Here is a 17275-nt window from a genome sequence, read left to right as displayed (position 1 = left end):
ACTTTAGCTGAAGCTCCAGGTAGGTCTAACACCTGGGTAAAAACTTGTCAGGGAGTGGAAGAGTTGGGTGGAAGATCACTGCTCATCACTGCCCCAATATGAAAACTCCCTTAGAAAGATATGAAAGCTACAGCTGTAAAAACCAGCAGTCACCAAAACTAGAAGTAAGCAGAAGCAAAATTCGTATCTGCTTCTGGTTGCTGCAAAGAGAGGAGAGCAGCCCAGTCATTAAGAATTGTGGGAGATGCTGAGCTGCAGAATGCAGTTGCAACCTTCTCTGGAAAGGAGGGAGGGGGACAGTCAGGGTCATCATTTGCTATGGGGCAAGGGAAACAGTTGCTCGTCTCCCAGACTTTGTTTTGCTTCCTCCAATCTCAGATTTTCATAAGTTTTTATACGCCAGTTACTCACACATACACAAAACTCTCAAGTCTTTGCAAACTGTATTATAATCACATATAATGTTCTAGATGCTGACACAGCTTTGCCCCTCTCTATCTAGGGTTGCCAGGTGTCCGGTATTCACCCGGACAGTCCGGTATTTTCGCCTCCTGTCTGGTAAAAAAATTCAGAGAATACCGGACACCCGAGATGGCTGTTATTTTCTGAATTTTTCCCTGGCCAAGAGACGAAAATGCCGGGCACCTGGCAACCCTACAAACACTCAGCACCAGGCCTCCCTCTGAGTCCCCCTCAGCCCCCAACACCCATGCTTACCTGGTTCCCCAAGGCTGCTGGCACAAAATGGCTGCGAGCCAAAAGACCTAGGGGAAGCAATGCTTAATAAGCCCTTGGAGTCCTTTTTTTTTTTTTTTTTGGCTCAACAACTTTGGTCTCCCCCCTTCCCTTTTTTTTCTCTCTTCAAAAGAATTTTTTCCCAGTTTTTCTTTGGGAGGAGGGGGAAGGGGGCTCAGTATTTTTGTTTCAACCATCTGGCAACCCTATCTCTATCATCCCTGAATTTTTCTGAAATGAGACCCCTGGCCCCAGAACAACTGAAAGCATAGGTGTTGATTTAGCACATCTCTTGTGCAGCCTCTTCTATTAATTAATACTGCGTGCCCACTCAGTACGAAATACAAACAGAATGGCAGTGGCAAATCTGCCCATTCTCCCTTCAATCCCTCAGATGCTACAAGAGGCCAGGCTGACACAGGCAGTTGTAATTTACATATTGGATTGAGTGATTCTGTGTACATGCCTGTTTTGGAGGCATGTATCTATATCCAGCTGTAATTTGACACTAAACCTCATAGCTATTGCAAAACACATATCTTGCTCTATGCCTGTGTTATGGCACTATCTCTAAAATAATCAAGGCAAAGATTTCAAATGCAAGTCTTAAGTCACCTGCTAAGAAAAGAAGCAGGAAACTCTTTGTCGTATTAGAAATTGCAAATGACATTCCATAATTATTAATGTTACAGTTATTGTGCATGGTGTCAAGTATCAGAGGGGTAGCCATGTTAATCTGGATCTGCAAAAGCGACAAGGAGTCCTGTGGCACCTTATAGACTAACAGATGTATTGAAGCATAAGCTTTCATGGGCAAAGATCCACGTTGTCAGATGCATGCCTCGGACTGATTTTGAGACTTCCCTATAGTGTGGACATGCTATTTCAAAATCATTATTTTGGGAGTTACTCTTTCAAAATAGTTTCCTAGTGTGGATATGCCCTTAGAGACTATCCGAAATAAACAGAATCATGAGCTTTACTCATGAAAGCTCATGATTCTATACATTTTGCTTAGTCTCTAAGGGCATGTCTATACTAGGAAATTATTTTGAAATAATTTATTTTTAAATAACTCCTGAAATAACTATTTTGAAATAGCTTGCCCACACTAGCTGGTTATTTCTAAATCTGTACTCCCTGCTTTCCGGGGGGCGGGGGGAAGCTTATTTCAAAATAGTTAATTAAGGAGTTATTTCAAATGTAGTTATTTTGAAATAATTTCCTAGTGTAGACATGTCCTTAATGTGAGCGTGCTAACTCGACTTAGAGCCCTAGGAAGCACTGGGGAATAATTACTGTGAATGACTCTGGGGAGTAGTTATTTCAAAATAGCAGCAGTGGAGCATCTGAATTCCTAGTGGAAAGCAGGAATTATTTCAAAATAACCAGCTCCTTATTTCAAAATAATGGTCTTCGCAGTGTGGACACTCCACTCCTTATTTTGAAATAAGGGCAGGTGTTTTGAAATAACGCTCTAGTGTAGACGAGGGCTACAGTGCCACAGGCCTATTTGTTGTTTTTAATACACATATGTATGTAATTGGCTTTTGGAAGCCTAGGCTATGATGCTGATGGTAGTCATGGTGGGAGAGTGATAAATTTGGTGTCTACCCTTGCAAACACTTCTGTTTTAATAAGCCTATTCACATGAGTAAATTTTCAAAGAAGGTGCTCAGATGTTTAAAATTACTCACTGGTGCAAGTGTTTATGGGGTCAGGACATAGATTGCAGCAGGACTATTCAGGAAATATTTGTTTAAAAATATAAAACAGCTAACATTCTTAGATAAAACACTTAGGAACTGCCTTTTTTTTTTAACTTTTAATTAACAATTTGTTACAGGAAGCATAGCTAGAGAGACCAACAGTTCAGATTGTCCAACACTTTCCATTATAAGATGCTGCTTTCAGTTGCTTATGGCTCTGTCAAATGTAAAGCATCTGAGCTGATGTTTTCCCTGAAGATGTCTGCCTCAAGCTGATTTTTCTTAGATAAAAGTTTCTGAGACTTGTACAAGGATATCAGAAGGAAAGACTGGAACTGGGATGAGAGACTGAGGGATATCTGGGATGAGAAGCTGAGTGGAGAGACATTGGACTGGTTGGAGGACATACAGGTAGAAGTATTCAGATTTCAGGGCGCGGGGAAGAGGGGACAGGGACAGAAGACTCTATACCCTTTCAAAAACACTCCCCTCCAGAGCCTGGAATGGACCCCAGGATTCCTTTGTTGTCTGCAAATATCGGTGAACCCCTATGGCAAAGTATGTGCACATCCTCCTCTAAAGCTGGTTCACACAAAGGATGACAACCTAAATTACTACCCTGTACTACTATCAATTATTCCATTAGATCAAGTGGCATAGGGCTATTCAGTAGATGATGAACCATGCAGGTCTCAATACGATACCATACAACAGAATGTGTTTTTTCAGTTTCAACCTTAATTCGTTCCCCTTGTGTTCCTGCATTATGATACAGTCCTTAATTACATGATTATGCAGTATTTTTCCATTGGCCTCCAGCTTCTTCAGTAAATGCCTTGGAACAATTCTCTATACTGTATCTGCAGAACAGAACTTACTCATTTTGTATTTTTCTGTCAGTGCCATTCTAGTTTTAAAGTTCAGCAGCAAGGGAAGCAGCAGTCAGCTGTCCTTCCTAAGCTACAACCAGACAGAAACCACAAGAGGCCAGCCCATCACCAGGTTTTTATCTCAATCACTGGATAAAACTGTCAGAATAATATGGAACTAAAGACATTTAATAATTCTTCTTTAGACTGCAAGTTGCTAGTGCCACTTAAGAGTGTCGTTTCTCCATTTGCAAAAACCACCTTAGGAGAGATCCTAACAATTTTTCTTAAAATGGGACATATGCGACTGACACAGTAGGTCATCAAATATTTATACCTTCTTCTGCTAAAAAGGTGAAGGAACAAGCTATTGCTTCCAAGTGTGAGAGTATTATTCTTGTACTTTGTATCACAGGATGGTTTTAAATTTTAGTACCACTGCCATTTTATACTGAAAGTTTGCAGCATGGTGATTAATCTGAAAAACATTGTCACATTAAGAGTGTTGAAAGGGGCTCATAGAAGAGCTGCCAAATGACAGCTTTTACATTTCACAGGAAAATATCCTTGGATGTAGCATGTAAAATTTTAGGAAGAATAATTTGCTTTGTGGGATTGAAAAAATGAGGCTTAATGGGAAGCTAGTCCATCATTTAAAATGAGGGAGAGAGCGAGAGATGCATCCCTCCATAAATGAATTTCATTGGTTATATCTATGAAAGGTCTAACTGTAAGTATATATTATAGGGATTTAAAAGATTATAAGCCTTTGCGTTCAATACATTTATGATAAAACTTTCCAAAACAATTACTTTGGAAGAAATGGATAAGCTAATATCTGCAAACTGATTGGAAATATATTGTCTATTAAAATGTAACCTTAAAATCTGTCATTAGTTTAAAGATATTTGCTAACTTGCTAACTTGATACTTATAGCAAGGTTGTGTTCATGAGATTCCACAGCTAGAAAAGTAAGGGTGTTATAAGTCAATATTAAACTGCAATTACTCAGTCACTTGAGGAAGAAGCATATTAGCAACACAATGGCTTTTTTCTAGGGCTATTAAATCTCCTTTTCATAAGCATTAGAAACTGAAATAGAAGTTTCTTTCTCTATTATAAAACAAAATGATTCAATTGGATATGCTATTGGCAATAACAACAAATATCTTGAGAAAGAAAGTCTGGTAATATTTGTTCAATTTGGGACAACTGAAGTAACACAGAGGTGTTTTTAAAAGAAATAGAACATGTCAAATTCCATGCCTTTTTTGTAAGTGTGTTTCTAATAACTACACTAAACAGGCAGCCTAAAGTTCCTTTGGACATCATTTGTTAAAATCAAATTGTGACTAGCTAAACCATTTCAAAGTCATACTCATGCTTAAATTCCACCTGAACTCACATTTATGTTGCCCACAGCCTTAGGAGCAGATAGACTCATTTACACATGGTAAACATGCCAAAATGTGATCTGATTTATCTCAACTCCATTGACTTCTCCTGGGTAGCTACAAATAAGGAATGGACACAAAATAAACCATCCAGGGGGGAAAGTAATAAAACTACCTACCACGCAGTGAGCATAGCACTATGCCCTTTGAACATATGAAAAATATCAGAAGTGTGCGACTCAGCACCAACAAAGTCAATGGGAGTTTTGCTATTATATCACCAACATTATTTTGTGGGCTGTATTGTCTCCTGAGCCTAGAAAGGGTTTTTGAACACCTGCAAAGTGATGGTAGCTAAAGGGCCAGATCCTGTGCCTTTGGACATCAGTGCTAATTTAGGGTGTATCTACACTGCAGGGCTTAATTTAAAATAAATTACGTAAATTGAGCTACATCAATTGCATATCTTATTTCGAAATAGCTTATTTAGAAATAGGGAGCGTCTACACAGCACTTATTGCAAAATAGAGCACTCTTCCTCTGACTTCCCTTACTCCTCATACAATGAGAGTTACAGGAGTCGGAGTAAGAAGTCCTCCAGCTTGACAGTATTTTGACACTATTTCGAAATAACTGCCTGCAGTGTAGATGCGGACTGAGTTATTTTGTAATAGAGTTAGTTACTTTGAAAGTGTTACACTATAGACGTACGCTTTTTATCTCTCTATAAGCTCAATCTTTTAAAAAGGCATTATAAAAAGCCTTAGCTATGCCATCTTAAAGCAAAGAACTATGGATAGTAACACTCATGCATTTTCTCAAAAAGATAGAAAGCTGTAAAAGATATATTTAAAGCTGCAGGACTATTGAGCAACTTCAACTGCTGGTCAGGGGCCAGAGAGAGGAAAAGAGTCGACTTTAAACACAGAGGAACCATAGCTTCTTTGCGGAGCACTCAAAAGTCTACTTCATGGTAATTTTGATGGTGAGATTTCTTTTTTACATGAAGTTTAAAGAGTCATCCCATTGGTATGAGCCAGGACTATGTAATCCAAGAAGAGTGATTTATGCTGAAATACTTAGCTTTGAAAATAAGGGTGTTTTTTTTTTTTTTTTTTTTTTTTTTAAAGCAATGCTCCGACCCATTTCTATGATGGAACCTTCAGCTATCATTTAGCTGACAAAATACCTTTCAGTGAAAAGTATCTTTTAAACATGCAGGAAACTATACATATGTGGTACTGTATTATAAAAGCTGAAAAAATCATTTATTTTTAGTCAATGCGCACTACCTTTTAGAGACTTTTCTTTCATGTTATCAAGCATCCCCTTTTCACGTAGCTCAACTTGGAAGGACAAAAGGGAATAGATAAATATGCTGTATAAATTGGATCACTATAGAACATTTTTCTCAGTGTGTTTTGTTGCGTCAATAACTTTAACAAACTCTTCCCTCCTAAAGTAGTATAATATTTAAGGGTGCATCTACACAGCACCCTTACCTCTAAATAAGCTATGCTATTTGCACTACGCAAATTGCATAGCTTATTTCAAGGTTATTTTGAAATTGTGTGTGGTCTGCACAGTGCCAAATTTCAAAATAAAGCACTATTTCGACAAATCCTTAACCCTCATGAAACAAGGGTTACAGAGATGCTGGAAAAATGCACGTTATTTAGAAATATATTTTGAAATAATGGGTTAATTTAAAGATGCAGAATAGCTATTTAGGGATACCAGAGGTATCCCAAAATAGCTCCGCTGTGTAGATGTAGCCTAAGAGAATTACTGTTCACTAACTGAACTCACATTTAAATAAATGAATAGTCTTTAGGGTACCTTCCTTTGAGATTAATTCCAGCCTCCTTTAAACATGTAAAACTAATTTCAACTCGCAGAAGGAAACCATTTTATTTTAAATCATTCCACTTCCAAGATTTTTTCCATGTCAGAGCAGGATCCAAACAGAACAGAAGTCAAATGTGCACTGAGGAAATGAGGAAAACCATGTAGATTTCTACAAAGAAAATAACTTATTTAATGTTCATCTGTACAACTCAAAGCTGCCACATGGAAAAATAGCATAACAAAATTACAGGATTTTAATTAACTCTGGAAAAGGATGTCACAGAATGTAGGCTTTAAATATGATGCAGTCCAGAGGAGGCGCCTTTAAAGTATCATGGTATTTGTCATACTTATAGGGATGAAGCATTCAGTTGGACCAAATTCTGGGGCAAGAAGAACCCTAGTCACATGCAACAGGGCTATATAAAGCCTATGCAGCCCTGAAATTAGGTAAAAAAACTAAATCAGAGGTGAAGCTGGGCGAAAGGCAAATTCAGAAGTGTGCAGATGTCAGAAAAAATAAATAATTTTTTCCTGGTTTGTTTTTTAAAGATCAGCACATCTTATGAAATATTTTGAAAAGGATTCAATTTGGCTACAATTCTTGTTTTACATTATATGTTGTACTTCACATGTTTATCTTTTGATAGCTAGGGACTTCCAAATACAAAAAACACAATTCTGGAACAGATAAATCACAGCACGGGATGTGTTTTTTACATTTATTAATAATTACAGTCTTATTTTCTTATTTATTTGCAACTAAATTTTAAGGACTTTAAGTCTTTTTATGAATCTGGTAATTAGACCTGTGTGTTAAATGCAAGAAATGTGAACAACAAAGAGAAATGACGAATTCTGAAAGACAAAAAAAAATTTGCATCCCACTGATCTATCTGGAAATTGGATGAAGCATTCACTTCCTCCTTCTGCATAATCTCTACCTAAGGGAGGGCCAAATCCCTTCTCCTCCCATAGAACAAAGCTACTGAAGCCAATGAAAGTACTTGCCTGAGAAAAACAAGAGGGAGTTAGCTCATAGTGATCTGTTTGCAACATCAGTATTTTCCAAATAATTCAGATGTCCCATACAGAGGATCATAACTGCAAGTGTTAAGCAGGCAACAGCAACACATGAATAGTTAATTATAAAAATGTTTTTCTGCAAATGTCCTACATAAAATTAAAAGAAAAAATGCAGAAAATTGTGATTTAATACTACTGAATGCCTTCCAAAATTTTCCCACAAGAAATCAGCTGCTGTATAAGCATGAATATCTTAATAGCTTTGTCTTGTATGATCAATGTGTTTACTTTATATTCAGAAAAGTTTTGCTTACTTCAAGATGTCCACCATATGTAAACATAATTAAGGGTCTCTGATGCTGTAGTCTGTCTTGCTAAAAAACATACAAAAAAACTCCACCTCTACTACAGTAGAATAAAGATTTGGGTGCTTAAGGAATGCAGGATTAGGCCCCCAATGAAATGGTAAAATGGTAATATTGGCAATTGATTTTATTTTTATCTGCCGTGGCCTTGATTCTACATGGATGCAAATCCCCTCAACAACTTGTTGGGATATGTAAAAAATTAATAGAGGTCTGAAATTGCTCTACATTAGTAATTCAGGGGTCAGCCACAGCATTACCTTTTAAACATGCTTTTTCCTTTTATTTTTTTGTAGTTTGGGAAGAGTCCTGTCAAAACCAGTATTTTCCTTTCTGATGTATAAACATGTTCTTTCTCTTTGTTGTTGTAGCCTAAGAAACCAGATAAGTATAGAATTGCTTTATTTTGTTGTTTTTGCTTGTCCTCATTGGCTCTGTATAACACATCTTCAGGGTCAAATTCCTTGTAATCTCTGTAACCTGTTGATTTAGAAAGTTTGTAGTACAGAAGCAGGTGTTGATTTAATTAGAAATTATATAAATAGTAATTAGGGGTGGGTATAATTGTATTCATTATTTGCTTATGAATATTCATTTTATGGGAGTTAACATTACTAAATAAGATTTTAGGAAAAGCAGTGATAGACATGTGAATTAACATACTAAAATAGATAAAAGAGTATGACTAATGCCAGTTTGTTGCCATTCGGACGTTGTGTTGAATGTCCAAGATAAACATGCGTGGACAGTAAAGCAGTTCTGTTTACCCCATCTGCTCCTGGGTCACCTGTTTCTTCTCTAACATAAAATCAGTGAGAGTTATGTCAGTGAGAGTTAACAAGAGCTGAAGGCACTCAGTATATCTAAAAAATGAGTAGTTTTTCTGTGAAGCCCTGATTTGACCAGATACATAAAGCACATACACATTACTTTCAGTTAGGCACCTCATTGACTTCATTGGAACTATACATAGGCATAAAGCTAGGCACATGCTGAAAGTACCTTACTGAATCAGGGCCCATATTTTTAAATACTTTATTGCTATCTTTCTATTTCAAAATTGAGCAAGACAGAGGATTTCTAAATGGCTCAATAAACGTCTTAATTTCTAAATAATGTTCTTAGCTATTTTTCCAAACAAAATAATGCATTACAGTACCTATTTACAGCTCTGCATCATATCAGAGAGGTACCATGTAAATTCAAGAATAGGATAAAATTATTTAGCAAACATCATTAAAATTCCTGAATCCAACTTTTCACATACAAAAATATATTTTTATTTCAACATTAAGGCCACAACACACTTCAGTAAAATTCTGATAAGCTTATCAGTTTCAATTACTAAAATTATCAATAGAAATAAATACCAAAACCAAGGCAAACAACATAATCATTTTTTAAAAAAATCTGTCATCTGTAACAATAAGAAGTCATAATTGTTTTCAAGTAAAAATTGCAACGTGCTTGCAGTCTGTCAAATATATATTCTGACAGCATCACAGTATTATACAAGTAGAGGGCTTTCTGCCCTGGGTTGCTGGAGTTTCCTTAGGATTCTCTGTAGTGTGATTCTGGTTTTCATCTTTCCTGTTGTCAGCAGGTAAATCTGCTTCCTTTCCTTTTTCCTTTTCACCGTGGAGTGGCTTTTCAGATTTCCCTTCATTGCTGTTATGTACATTTTTCTGACTTGTCAACGACTTTTGCTTAAACAGAGAAAACTAAAATAAAAGGTAACAAATTACCACCCTAATCAATTAAGTCATTTTCAAAGATGTACAAAAAAGCCTGCATACAAGTTTAGACTGCACACACAGTCTAAAATGAACTTAGGCTACACAGTTATGTTTGATAAAATAAACAATAACAAATTCACCTTTCCAAAACATAATGTAAACACAAATGTTACCACGATCTTTTAAAAATGTTAAATGGATAACATTCCTTTGAAGTATTTGTAACCCAAATGTTGCTGTATTGCAAAAGTGTATAAAAACTAGAAAGTTAAAATGAGCATACACTGATAAATAACACAACTCAGTTTATAAATACCAAACTCAGAAAATAGCAAGAAGCAAACATAATAAATGAAATATATATTAAATTTGCAATAATTTTTCAGTTTTAAGAATTATGGCTGTTAATTAATTGCAATTAACAAAAACAATTAATTGTGATACAAATTATTTATTAATCACAGTTTTAATCACACTGTTAAAAAATAGAATATCAACTGAAATGTATTCAATTTTTGGATGTTTTTTCTATGTTAGTGTACACTGCTCACTTTATATTACTTCTAGCAGATGAATCCAGAATTGTTCAGGTCTTTAACTAAAGTTTGTGTGTTTATTTGTTTTTTGGGGGGGAAGGGGGGGGGAATAAATGCAAAATGTACATGCTTTATTTCAATGATTCTATTTTTTTTTTAATGAAGGAAAATGAAGGCTGAAGTGAGGGTTCAGGTATAAGGAGAGGCTTAGGGCAGAGCTGCCCCCCACCCCCAGCCTGTTTGGGGAGCTCCAGAAGTCGAGGCCTTATCTATTAGGCTACTGGAAGACCCGCCCCAGCACCTTACCTTCAGCAGCTGCTTTATCCTGCATACCTTCAGCCTGGCACCAACTCTAGTCCCGGCCTGCAGCCTGTTTGAGCGGGCAGCCCCAGGCCTGCAGCTGTCCCTCCCCCCCCCCCCAGCTGCTCGGGTGGGGGGGGGGGGCAGGGAGCCTTACTTGAGGCAGTGTCCACACTGTCCTGAAGCCTGGTTCGGAGGGAGGGAGCGCTCTGCAGGCTGACCCCGCCCTCCAATAGCCCCTCCACAGCTTGCATGCTGTTTGGGAGGGACAAGACTTTGTGGGCTGCTTCCTCCTTTAGGCCCTTCCTGCAGCCTGCAGATTTGTCTGGGGGGCAGGTTCCCCCTTCCAGCTGCCTCCCTCCAGAAGCCCTCTGTGGCTTGCATGCAGTCTTGGCTGGTGGGTGAAGCTCTGGGAGCTGCCTCTGGCCTCCAGCAGCCCTCACCCCCCGTGTCCTGCAGGCTGTCTGGGCAGGGGCTAGGCTCTGGGGGCTTCCCCCTCCTCCAGTGGGTCCCTCCCCCCAACCTGTTGGCTCTCCTCAGGGGAGGGAGGGTAGGCCCCATGTTTGGGGAAGGGTGGCTCCTTATCCAGTCTGAAGGCAGGCAAGATGGCAGAGATCCAGCCCTCCTCTCTTTATGCTACAGCTGCCCCCAGTGACTACACTGAGTAGTCTCTCTTCTTTGTGCCCTTCCCTCTCACATTAGTCCATACTCTGTCCGTTCCCTTTCCATGTAATGGAAAACAGTCCTATTCCTGGCACTTCCCGTTTTCCAGGCACAACCAAACCTTGACCTTGGTTTAAGTTAGGGTAAGAGGAAGCTGCATACTAAATTTGGTGGTCCTAGCTCTTACAGTTTAGGAGGAGTTCTTGAACAAATGGACAAACAGATGCGCAGAAAGATGGATGCACTCTAATATATATATCTGCCTTACAGATGGTCCATGGCTCGAACTCAGCTTTTAGACATTCATATGTCCCTTCATGCTCTGGCCACCATACCAGAGGATATGTTTCTCTGCAGATGATGCATGTTGCCCCTTGGAGAAGAGCTGTATGTCTCCTGCTCTCTTTTACCCACATTCTGCCATATATTTCATGTTATAGCAAAACACAAAGAGGATACAAATGTGAAATTTCTAAAGATAGCTATAATATTTGACCCAAGATTTAAGAATCTGAAGTTCTTTCCAAAAGCTGAGATGAAAGAGGTATGGAGCATGCTTTCAGAAGTCTTAAAAAAGCAACACTCTGATGTGGAAACTACATTACTCAAATCACCAAAAAAAAAATTATCCTTTGGGTGGTGCTATCTAACTCAGATGATGAAAATGAAAGTATATTGGTCTGCACTGCTTTGCGTCATTATCAAGCAGAACCCATCATCAGCATGATGCAAGCCCTGTGGAATGGTGGTTGAAGCACGAGAAACATATGAATCTTTGGCACATCTGGTACATAAATATCTTGCAATGCTTGCTATGATAGTGCTATGTGAATGCCTATTCTCACTTTCAGATGACACTATAAAAAAAAGCAAGCAGTATTATCTCCTGCAAATGAAAAACAAACTTGTTTGTCTGAGTGATTGGCTGAATGATAAATAGGACTCACTGGACTTGTAGACTCTAAAGTTTTACATTGTTTTATTTTTTAGTGGAATAATATTTTTGTACATAATCCTACATTTGTAAGTTCAACTTTAATGATAAAGAGAAGTATTTGAATTAGTACATAAAATACTATTTCTTTGGTTTTTATAGTGCAAATATGTGTAATAAAAATAAATATAACGTGAGCAGTGTACACTTTGTATTCTGTAATAGAAATAAATATTTTTGAAAATAAAGGAAACAAAAAATTTAAAGAAATGATTTTCTATTATTGTTTACAACACAATTAATCACACGATTAATTGATGTATTTTTATCATGATTATTTTTTTAAATTGCTTGTCAGCCCTATTAATAATTTAAATCCAGATCCTACAAAGATATTTCATGAACACAGGCAAACCATTTAGTTTCACACTTAATTTTAAGTATGTGGGCAGTCCTGATGAAATCAATGAAAACAGACTACGAAGTTAATGGGACTACTAATTTCCTTAAAACTAAGTGTGTGCTTAAATGCTTTGCTGGATTGGGGACAAAGTTCTCATTCCTTTTGAGTTCTAACCCTACAAAGGGCTCCATCCAAGGTGTTACCTGCACTCCTATAAAGAACTCCATGGATAACCACTCTAAGTTTTCATCTGAGTAAAATTCAAAGTGCTGAATTATTTCTTTCTTTGAGGTACCTTGTATAAAGTCAAATAAGAATTATGGTCTTGATCCAGCTTCCACTGAAGTAATCAGAAAGACTTCCAATGATTTTGATAGGAGCTGAATCAGATCCTAAATATGTGCTAAATCCCACAAACCCTGAAAAATATTGGCTCTTATTTAGGCAAATCTAATTCAAGTCAATACGAGTAATCATGTAAGTAAGAGTTTCATCAAGCTCAGCACTTTTAAAAAAATTGTTTAATCTAAAATCCTTAGCAGTTCTCTAATTTATTCATTGTTACTTATACAACAAAACAATCCGGTATCTGTTTTAAAATTAGGGATGTAAATTCCTGTTTAATCAGTTAATTGCTTAAACATGCTTAACCTGTTAACCACTTAAACAGCGGTGGGCATGGGGCCCTCTGGAGCACCACCTACCCTCAGCGTGGCACGGCAGACCAGCCAGGCTGGAGTGGCCTCCTGCCATGGCCAGAGGGGCCTCCTGCCATGGCCAGAGGCTGCTCTGGCTGGACCAAGTCCATTGCTCTACACTGCTGGTGGGTAGGGAGCTGCTCCAGCCTGGATGGGTTGGAGTGTCCTCACCCATGGCATGGCAGGTCCAGCCAGACTAGAGTGACACCTGTCATGGCCAGGGGCTGATGTAACCGGACAAGGCCCACTGCACTGCACTGTGGGTGGGGGGGGGGGAGCTACTCCAGCCCTGCTGGGCTGCTAGTTAACCGTAATCACTAAGCATCACCCGGTAAGGGTGATACTTCCCGGTAAACCATTCACATTCCTATTTAAAATAGCTTTTGAAATTGATTAACCAATATTACTTCATTTTTGTTTTGCCAGTATAGGGAAGATTGTGTGTGTCAAAGGGTTCAGAGTTCATATGCACGTTCTTTGGAAACTGTATAAAATATATTGGAAAAGACAGAAAATAATTTAAAAATCTGGGGATGGAATAAAGATGTTTACTTTTAAAGCAGGTGATATTTATCTTTTGACAGTATTTTATTCTGCTGTTATTATTTCTGTTATTACAAATTTTGTATGACTATTTGCGTTTCTATTAATTTAGAGAAAGCCTACTTAAAGCTTCAAAAAGAAAGCAACATAGCTACAGGAGACTTCTTTTAAAACATCCAGCTTCTTTTTCTGCACATAAATGTTTTCAGCTTCACAATACTTCTTCCCCACAATATCTGAAGTAGATCCAAAAAGTAAAACCTCTGGGAATGGCAGTGGGAGAGGCAGGTGAGACATATTCCCTTGCTAGAAGCAAAGTAATATTTATTCAAATAAATTGTTAACTAAATACTTCCTTGTACCTGTTTTTATGGTGTGACTAATGGTTATAATATTCTCTTATATTTCTACAGTCTTTTCTGCTTTGGAGGGAGGTTTTGAAGCATCAGAACCTCTGAATGAGAGGGGTAAAATTTTGGCTCCATTTAAGTCAATGGGAATTCTGTCATCATTTGAGTTCAGTAGGGTTAGGATTTCATCTTGGTGTTTCCATAGCAATAGGTACTGTCTGTCAACTATGTTGGCTACATCTTCTCAGACCTCTTTACATTTTCAACACTTCAAGTAGGACCCAGGTCCTTGAAATGGGGGATAATGTTCTCTCTGTGCCCTCTAAACCATCTCTGTCTTTTTGGTCTCTCATCGCTTTTCCCTTTGCTTGTCCCTTTCCCCCACAAAATATGTCTATGTAGCCCATAGCAGTCAGAGTCCCAACCTGGGGGCCCATGCACTCCAGCTCATGCTACTGTGCTAAGAACAATTGGGCAGACAGTCCTCTGAAGTTGTGGTTTGGGCCGGAACATCAACTCTAAAGTCACCTGCACCCCTCAGACTTCAGAGCTCAAAATCCAGTTTAAATCACAAACTTCAGGCACAATTTACACTGCTGTTTTTAACTCAGTAGCACAAGTCCATATCTATAAAACCTGGGTTGGGAGACTCACTGCTGCAGGCTGTGTAGACATACCCAGAGGCTCTTCACTAGGGATGTAATAGTATAGTCGATTAACTGATTAATCGACAAACAAAAGCTTATAGGTTAATACTATAGACTACACACATTCCCCTCTCCCTCTCCCCCAACCCTTGCCAGTAAATTTTTTAGCAGGCTGGCCAGCAGCCCAGCTCAGTCCCGGCTTGCACTGGGTCCTGGACCTATCCCGGCTGCAGCTCTGCATTTAAAGTGTATTGGGAGCCAGGCAGGCAGGCAGCCCAGCTCAGTTCCGGCTCATGCCCTCCTCCCCGAACAAAGGCTGCCCAGGGACTATAGAATAGTCGACTAACCTATAAGAATTCATGAGGTTAACTGACTATTCAATTAACCAATATTTAACAACCCTAATCTTTACCAGTCAAATTGTGCTGTCCCCGCATCTCCATCCTGAGTATTCCTAAAACTGTTCATATTCTGTCAGATCCACTCTTCCTCTGATTAGCCTCTGCTTCACTCCTTGCTCTACCAAAAACTATGAGCACAGGAGGGAATAACCAGAGGAAGAGGAGTAATCTGCTGTAAAACTGTGGGACATAAAAAACATACGAAGATGGTACGACACAAAAAGGGAAATATCCAAACAAATGATCTATACAGCAAATACAGGATACTTAAGAGATAACCCTGGTCTCCCTCCATATTAGGATCTCCATATTAGGATCTCCACCAAGCATTTATAAATCTCAACTACCCACCCGGAGAAATAAAAAAGCAAATTGAAAGAGCCAGACGAATACCTAGAAACCATCTACTTCAAGACAGACCCAAGAAAACCAACAATAGAACACCACTTGTCATCACCTACAACCCCCAACTTAAACCTGTCCAACACATCATCAATAAACTACAGCCTATACTGGAACAGGATACCATACTCCAAGAGGCTCTCAGAGACAGACCCAGGGTATGTCTACACTACCCCCCTAGTTCGAACTAGGGGGGTAATGTATGCATACCGAACTTGCTAATGAAGCCCGGGATTTGAATTTCCCGGGCTTCATTAGCATAAAGCCGGCTTGTTCGAACCCCGTGCCGCGCGGCTACACGCGGCACGGGCTAGATAGTTCGAACTACGTAGTTATTCCGAACTATCTGTACGCCTCGTGGAACGAGGTGTACAGATAGATCGGAATGGCTACATAGTTCGAACTATCTAGCCCGTGCCGCGTGTAGCCGCGCGGCACGGGGTTCGAACAAGCCGGCTTTATGCTAATGAAGCCCGGGAAATTCAAATCCCGGGCTTCATTAGCAAGTTCGGTATGCATACATTACCCCCCTAGTTCGAACTAGGGGGGTAGTGTAGACATACCCCCATAGTCTCCTATAAACAACCAGCTAACCTCAAGATGATTCTTACCAACAACCATAGGACATACCACACTAATACCAACCCTGGTACCTTCCCTTGCAACAAACCCCGTTGCCAGCTTTGTCCACATATTCATTCTGCTGATACCATTATTGGACCTAACCAAGTGAGTTATAAGATCAAGAACACATATTCCTGCGCATCCAGAAATATAATTTATGCTATCATGTGCCGAAAGTGTCCGTCTGCTATGTACATTGGACAAACGTCTCAGACACTTCGCCAAAGGATTAATGCCCACAAAATAGATATCAGACAAGATCACAAAGAAAAAACTATTTCTTGCCATTTCAACCAGAAAGGACACTGTCTCAACGACTTAACTACCTGCGTTCTTCTACAAAGACCTTTTACATCTGCACTTGAAAGGGAATCCTCTGAACTGTCATTCATGTTAAAATTTGACACTCTCTGGGGGGGGCGGATTGAACAAAGACCCCAACTATCTTACCCATTACCAGGATAGCCTCCCCAATTATCACCTCTAATACCATTAGCTCACGGACATCTAACTTTCCCCACCTCTAATATCATTAATTCACAGACACTTACCTTCCTTCCTTCCCCCCCCCCCCCGCACCCCTCTTCTGTTCTGAAATGTGATTTGTCTTTTTCATATGTGTTCATTTTTTTAAATTGTATCCTTTGGTATATATGGTTGTGACTATTTTCTTCCACTATTTGATCTGAGGAAGTGGGTCTGGCCCACGAAAGCTCATCATCTAATAAACCATCTTGTTAGTCTTTAAAGTGCTACATAGTCCTGCATTTTGCTCCATATTAGTAGCCACTTTTAAGTCCAGTGGTTTACATATTAAAGTTAATACTAACCAGAATACTATCAGAGCATGGACCCATACAAGTTATTCATTATTGTGGATCATTTCTGGAATGACAGAAGATCAGATCCTTATAGCCGTACGCACTCTAAATACTAGCTTATGTTGTGAGTGGTCCAAGTTTGGATATTCTGCCTCTCTCTCAACATCTTGCCTTGCTTACATTATGGGATCGTGACTCATAATGCTTTCATATGATGTCTTATCCTTTCTATCTGCATATTGGAGTCAATGGAATCATTCATTCAAGTAA

General features: G+C 38.9%; 1 protein-coding gene across 5 annotated transcripts in view; it reads right to left on the bottom strand.

Annotated features, from left to right (window-relative positions):
• Positions 1–6718: 6718 nt before the first annotated feature.
• Positions 6719–17275, bottom strand: part of RPGR (retinitis pigmentosa GTPase regulator) — an 84853-nt gene continuing 74296 nt past the window's right edge. For 2 of the 5 annotated variants that reach the window (XR_012898416.1, XR_012898417.1), the window contains 2 exons: positions 12815–12938; positions 9533–9668 (listed from right to left, as the gene is read on the bottom strand). Coding sequence is in view for 3 of the 5 variants with exons in the window: in XM_075913244.1 (XP_075769359.1) it covers positions 9447–9668 (222 nt within the window). In the remaining 2 variants the exon portion in view is untranslated. Of the gene's footprint in view, positions 9669–12814; positions 12939–17275 lie in introns of all 5 variants that reach the window. The other 3 variants (XM_075913244.1, XM_075913245.1, XM_075913246.1) reach the window with 2 other exon arrangements.

Source organism: Pelodiscus sinensis, chromosome 1, assembly GCF_049634645.1.
Source record: "Pelodiscus sinensis isolate JC-2024 chromosome 1, ASM4963464v1, whole genome shotgun sequence".
Lineage (NCBI taxonomy): Eukaryota > Metazoa > Chordata > Testudines > Trionychidae > Pelodiscus > Pelodiscus sinensis.
The sequence above is the reverse complement of the archived record's forward strand: the minus strand, read 5'-3'. Positions and strand labels throughout refer to the sequence as shown.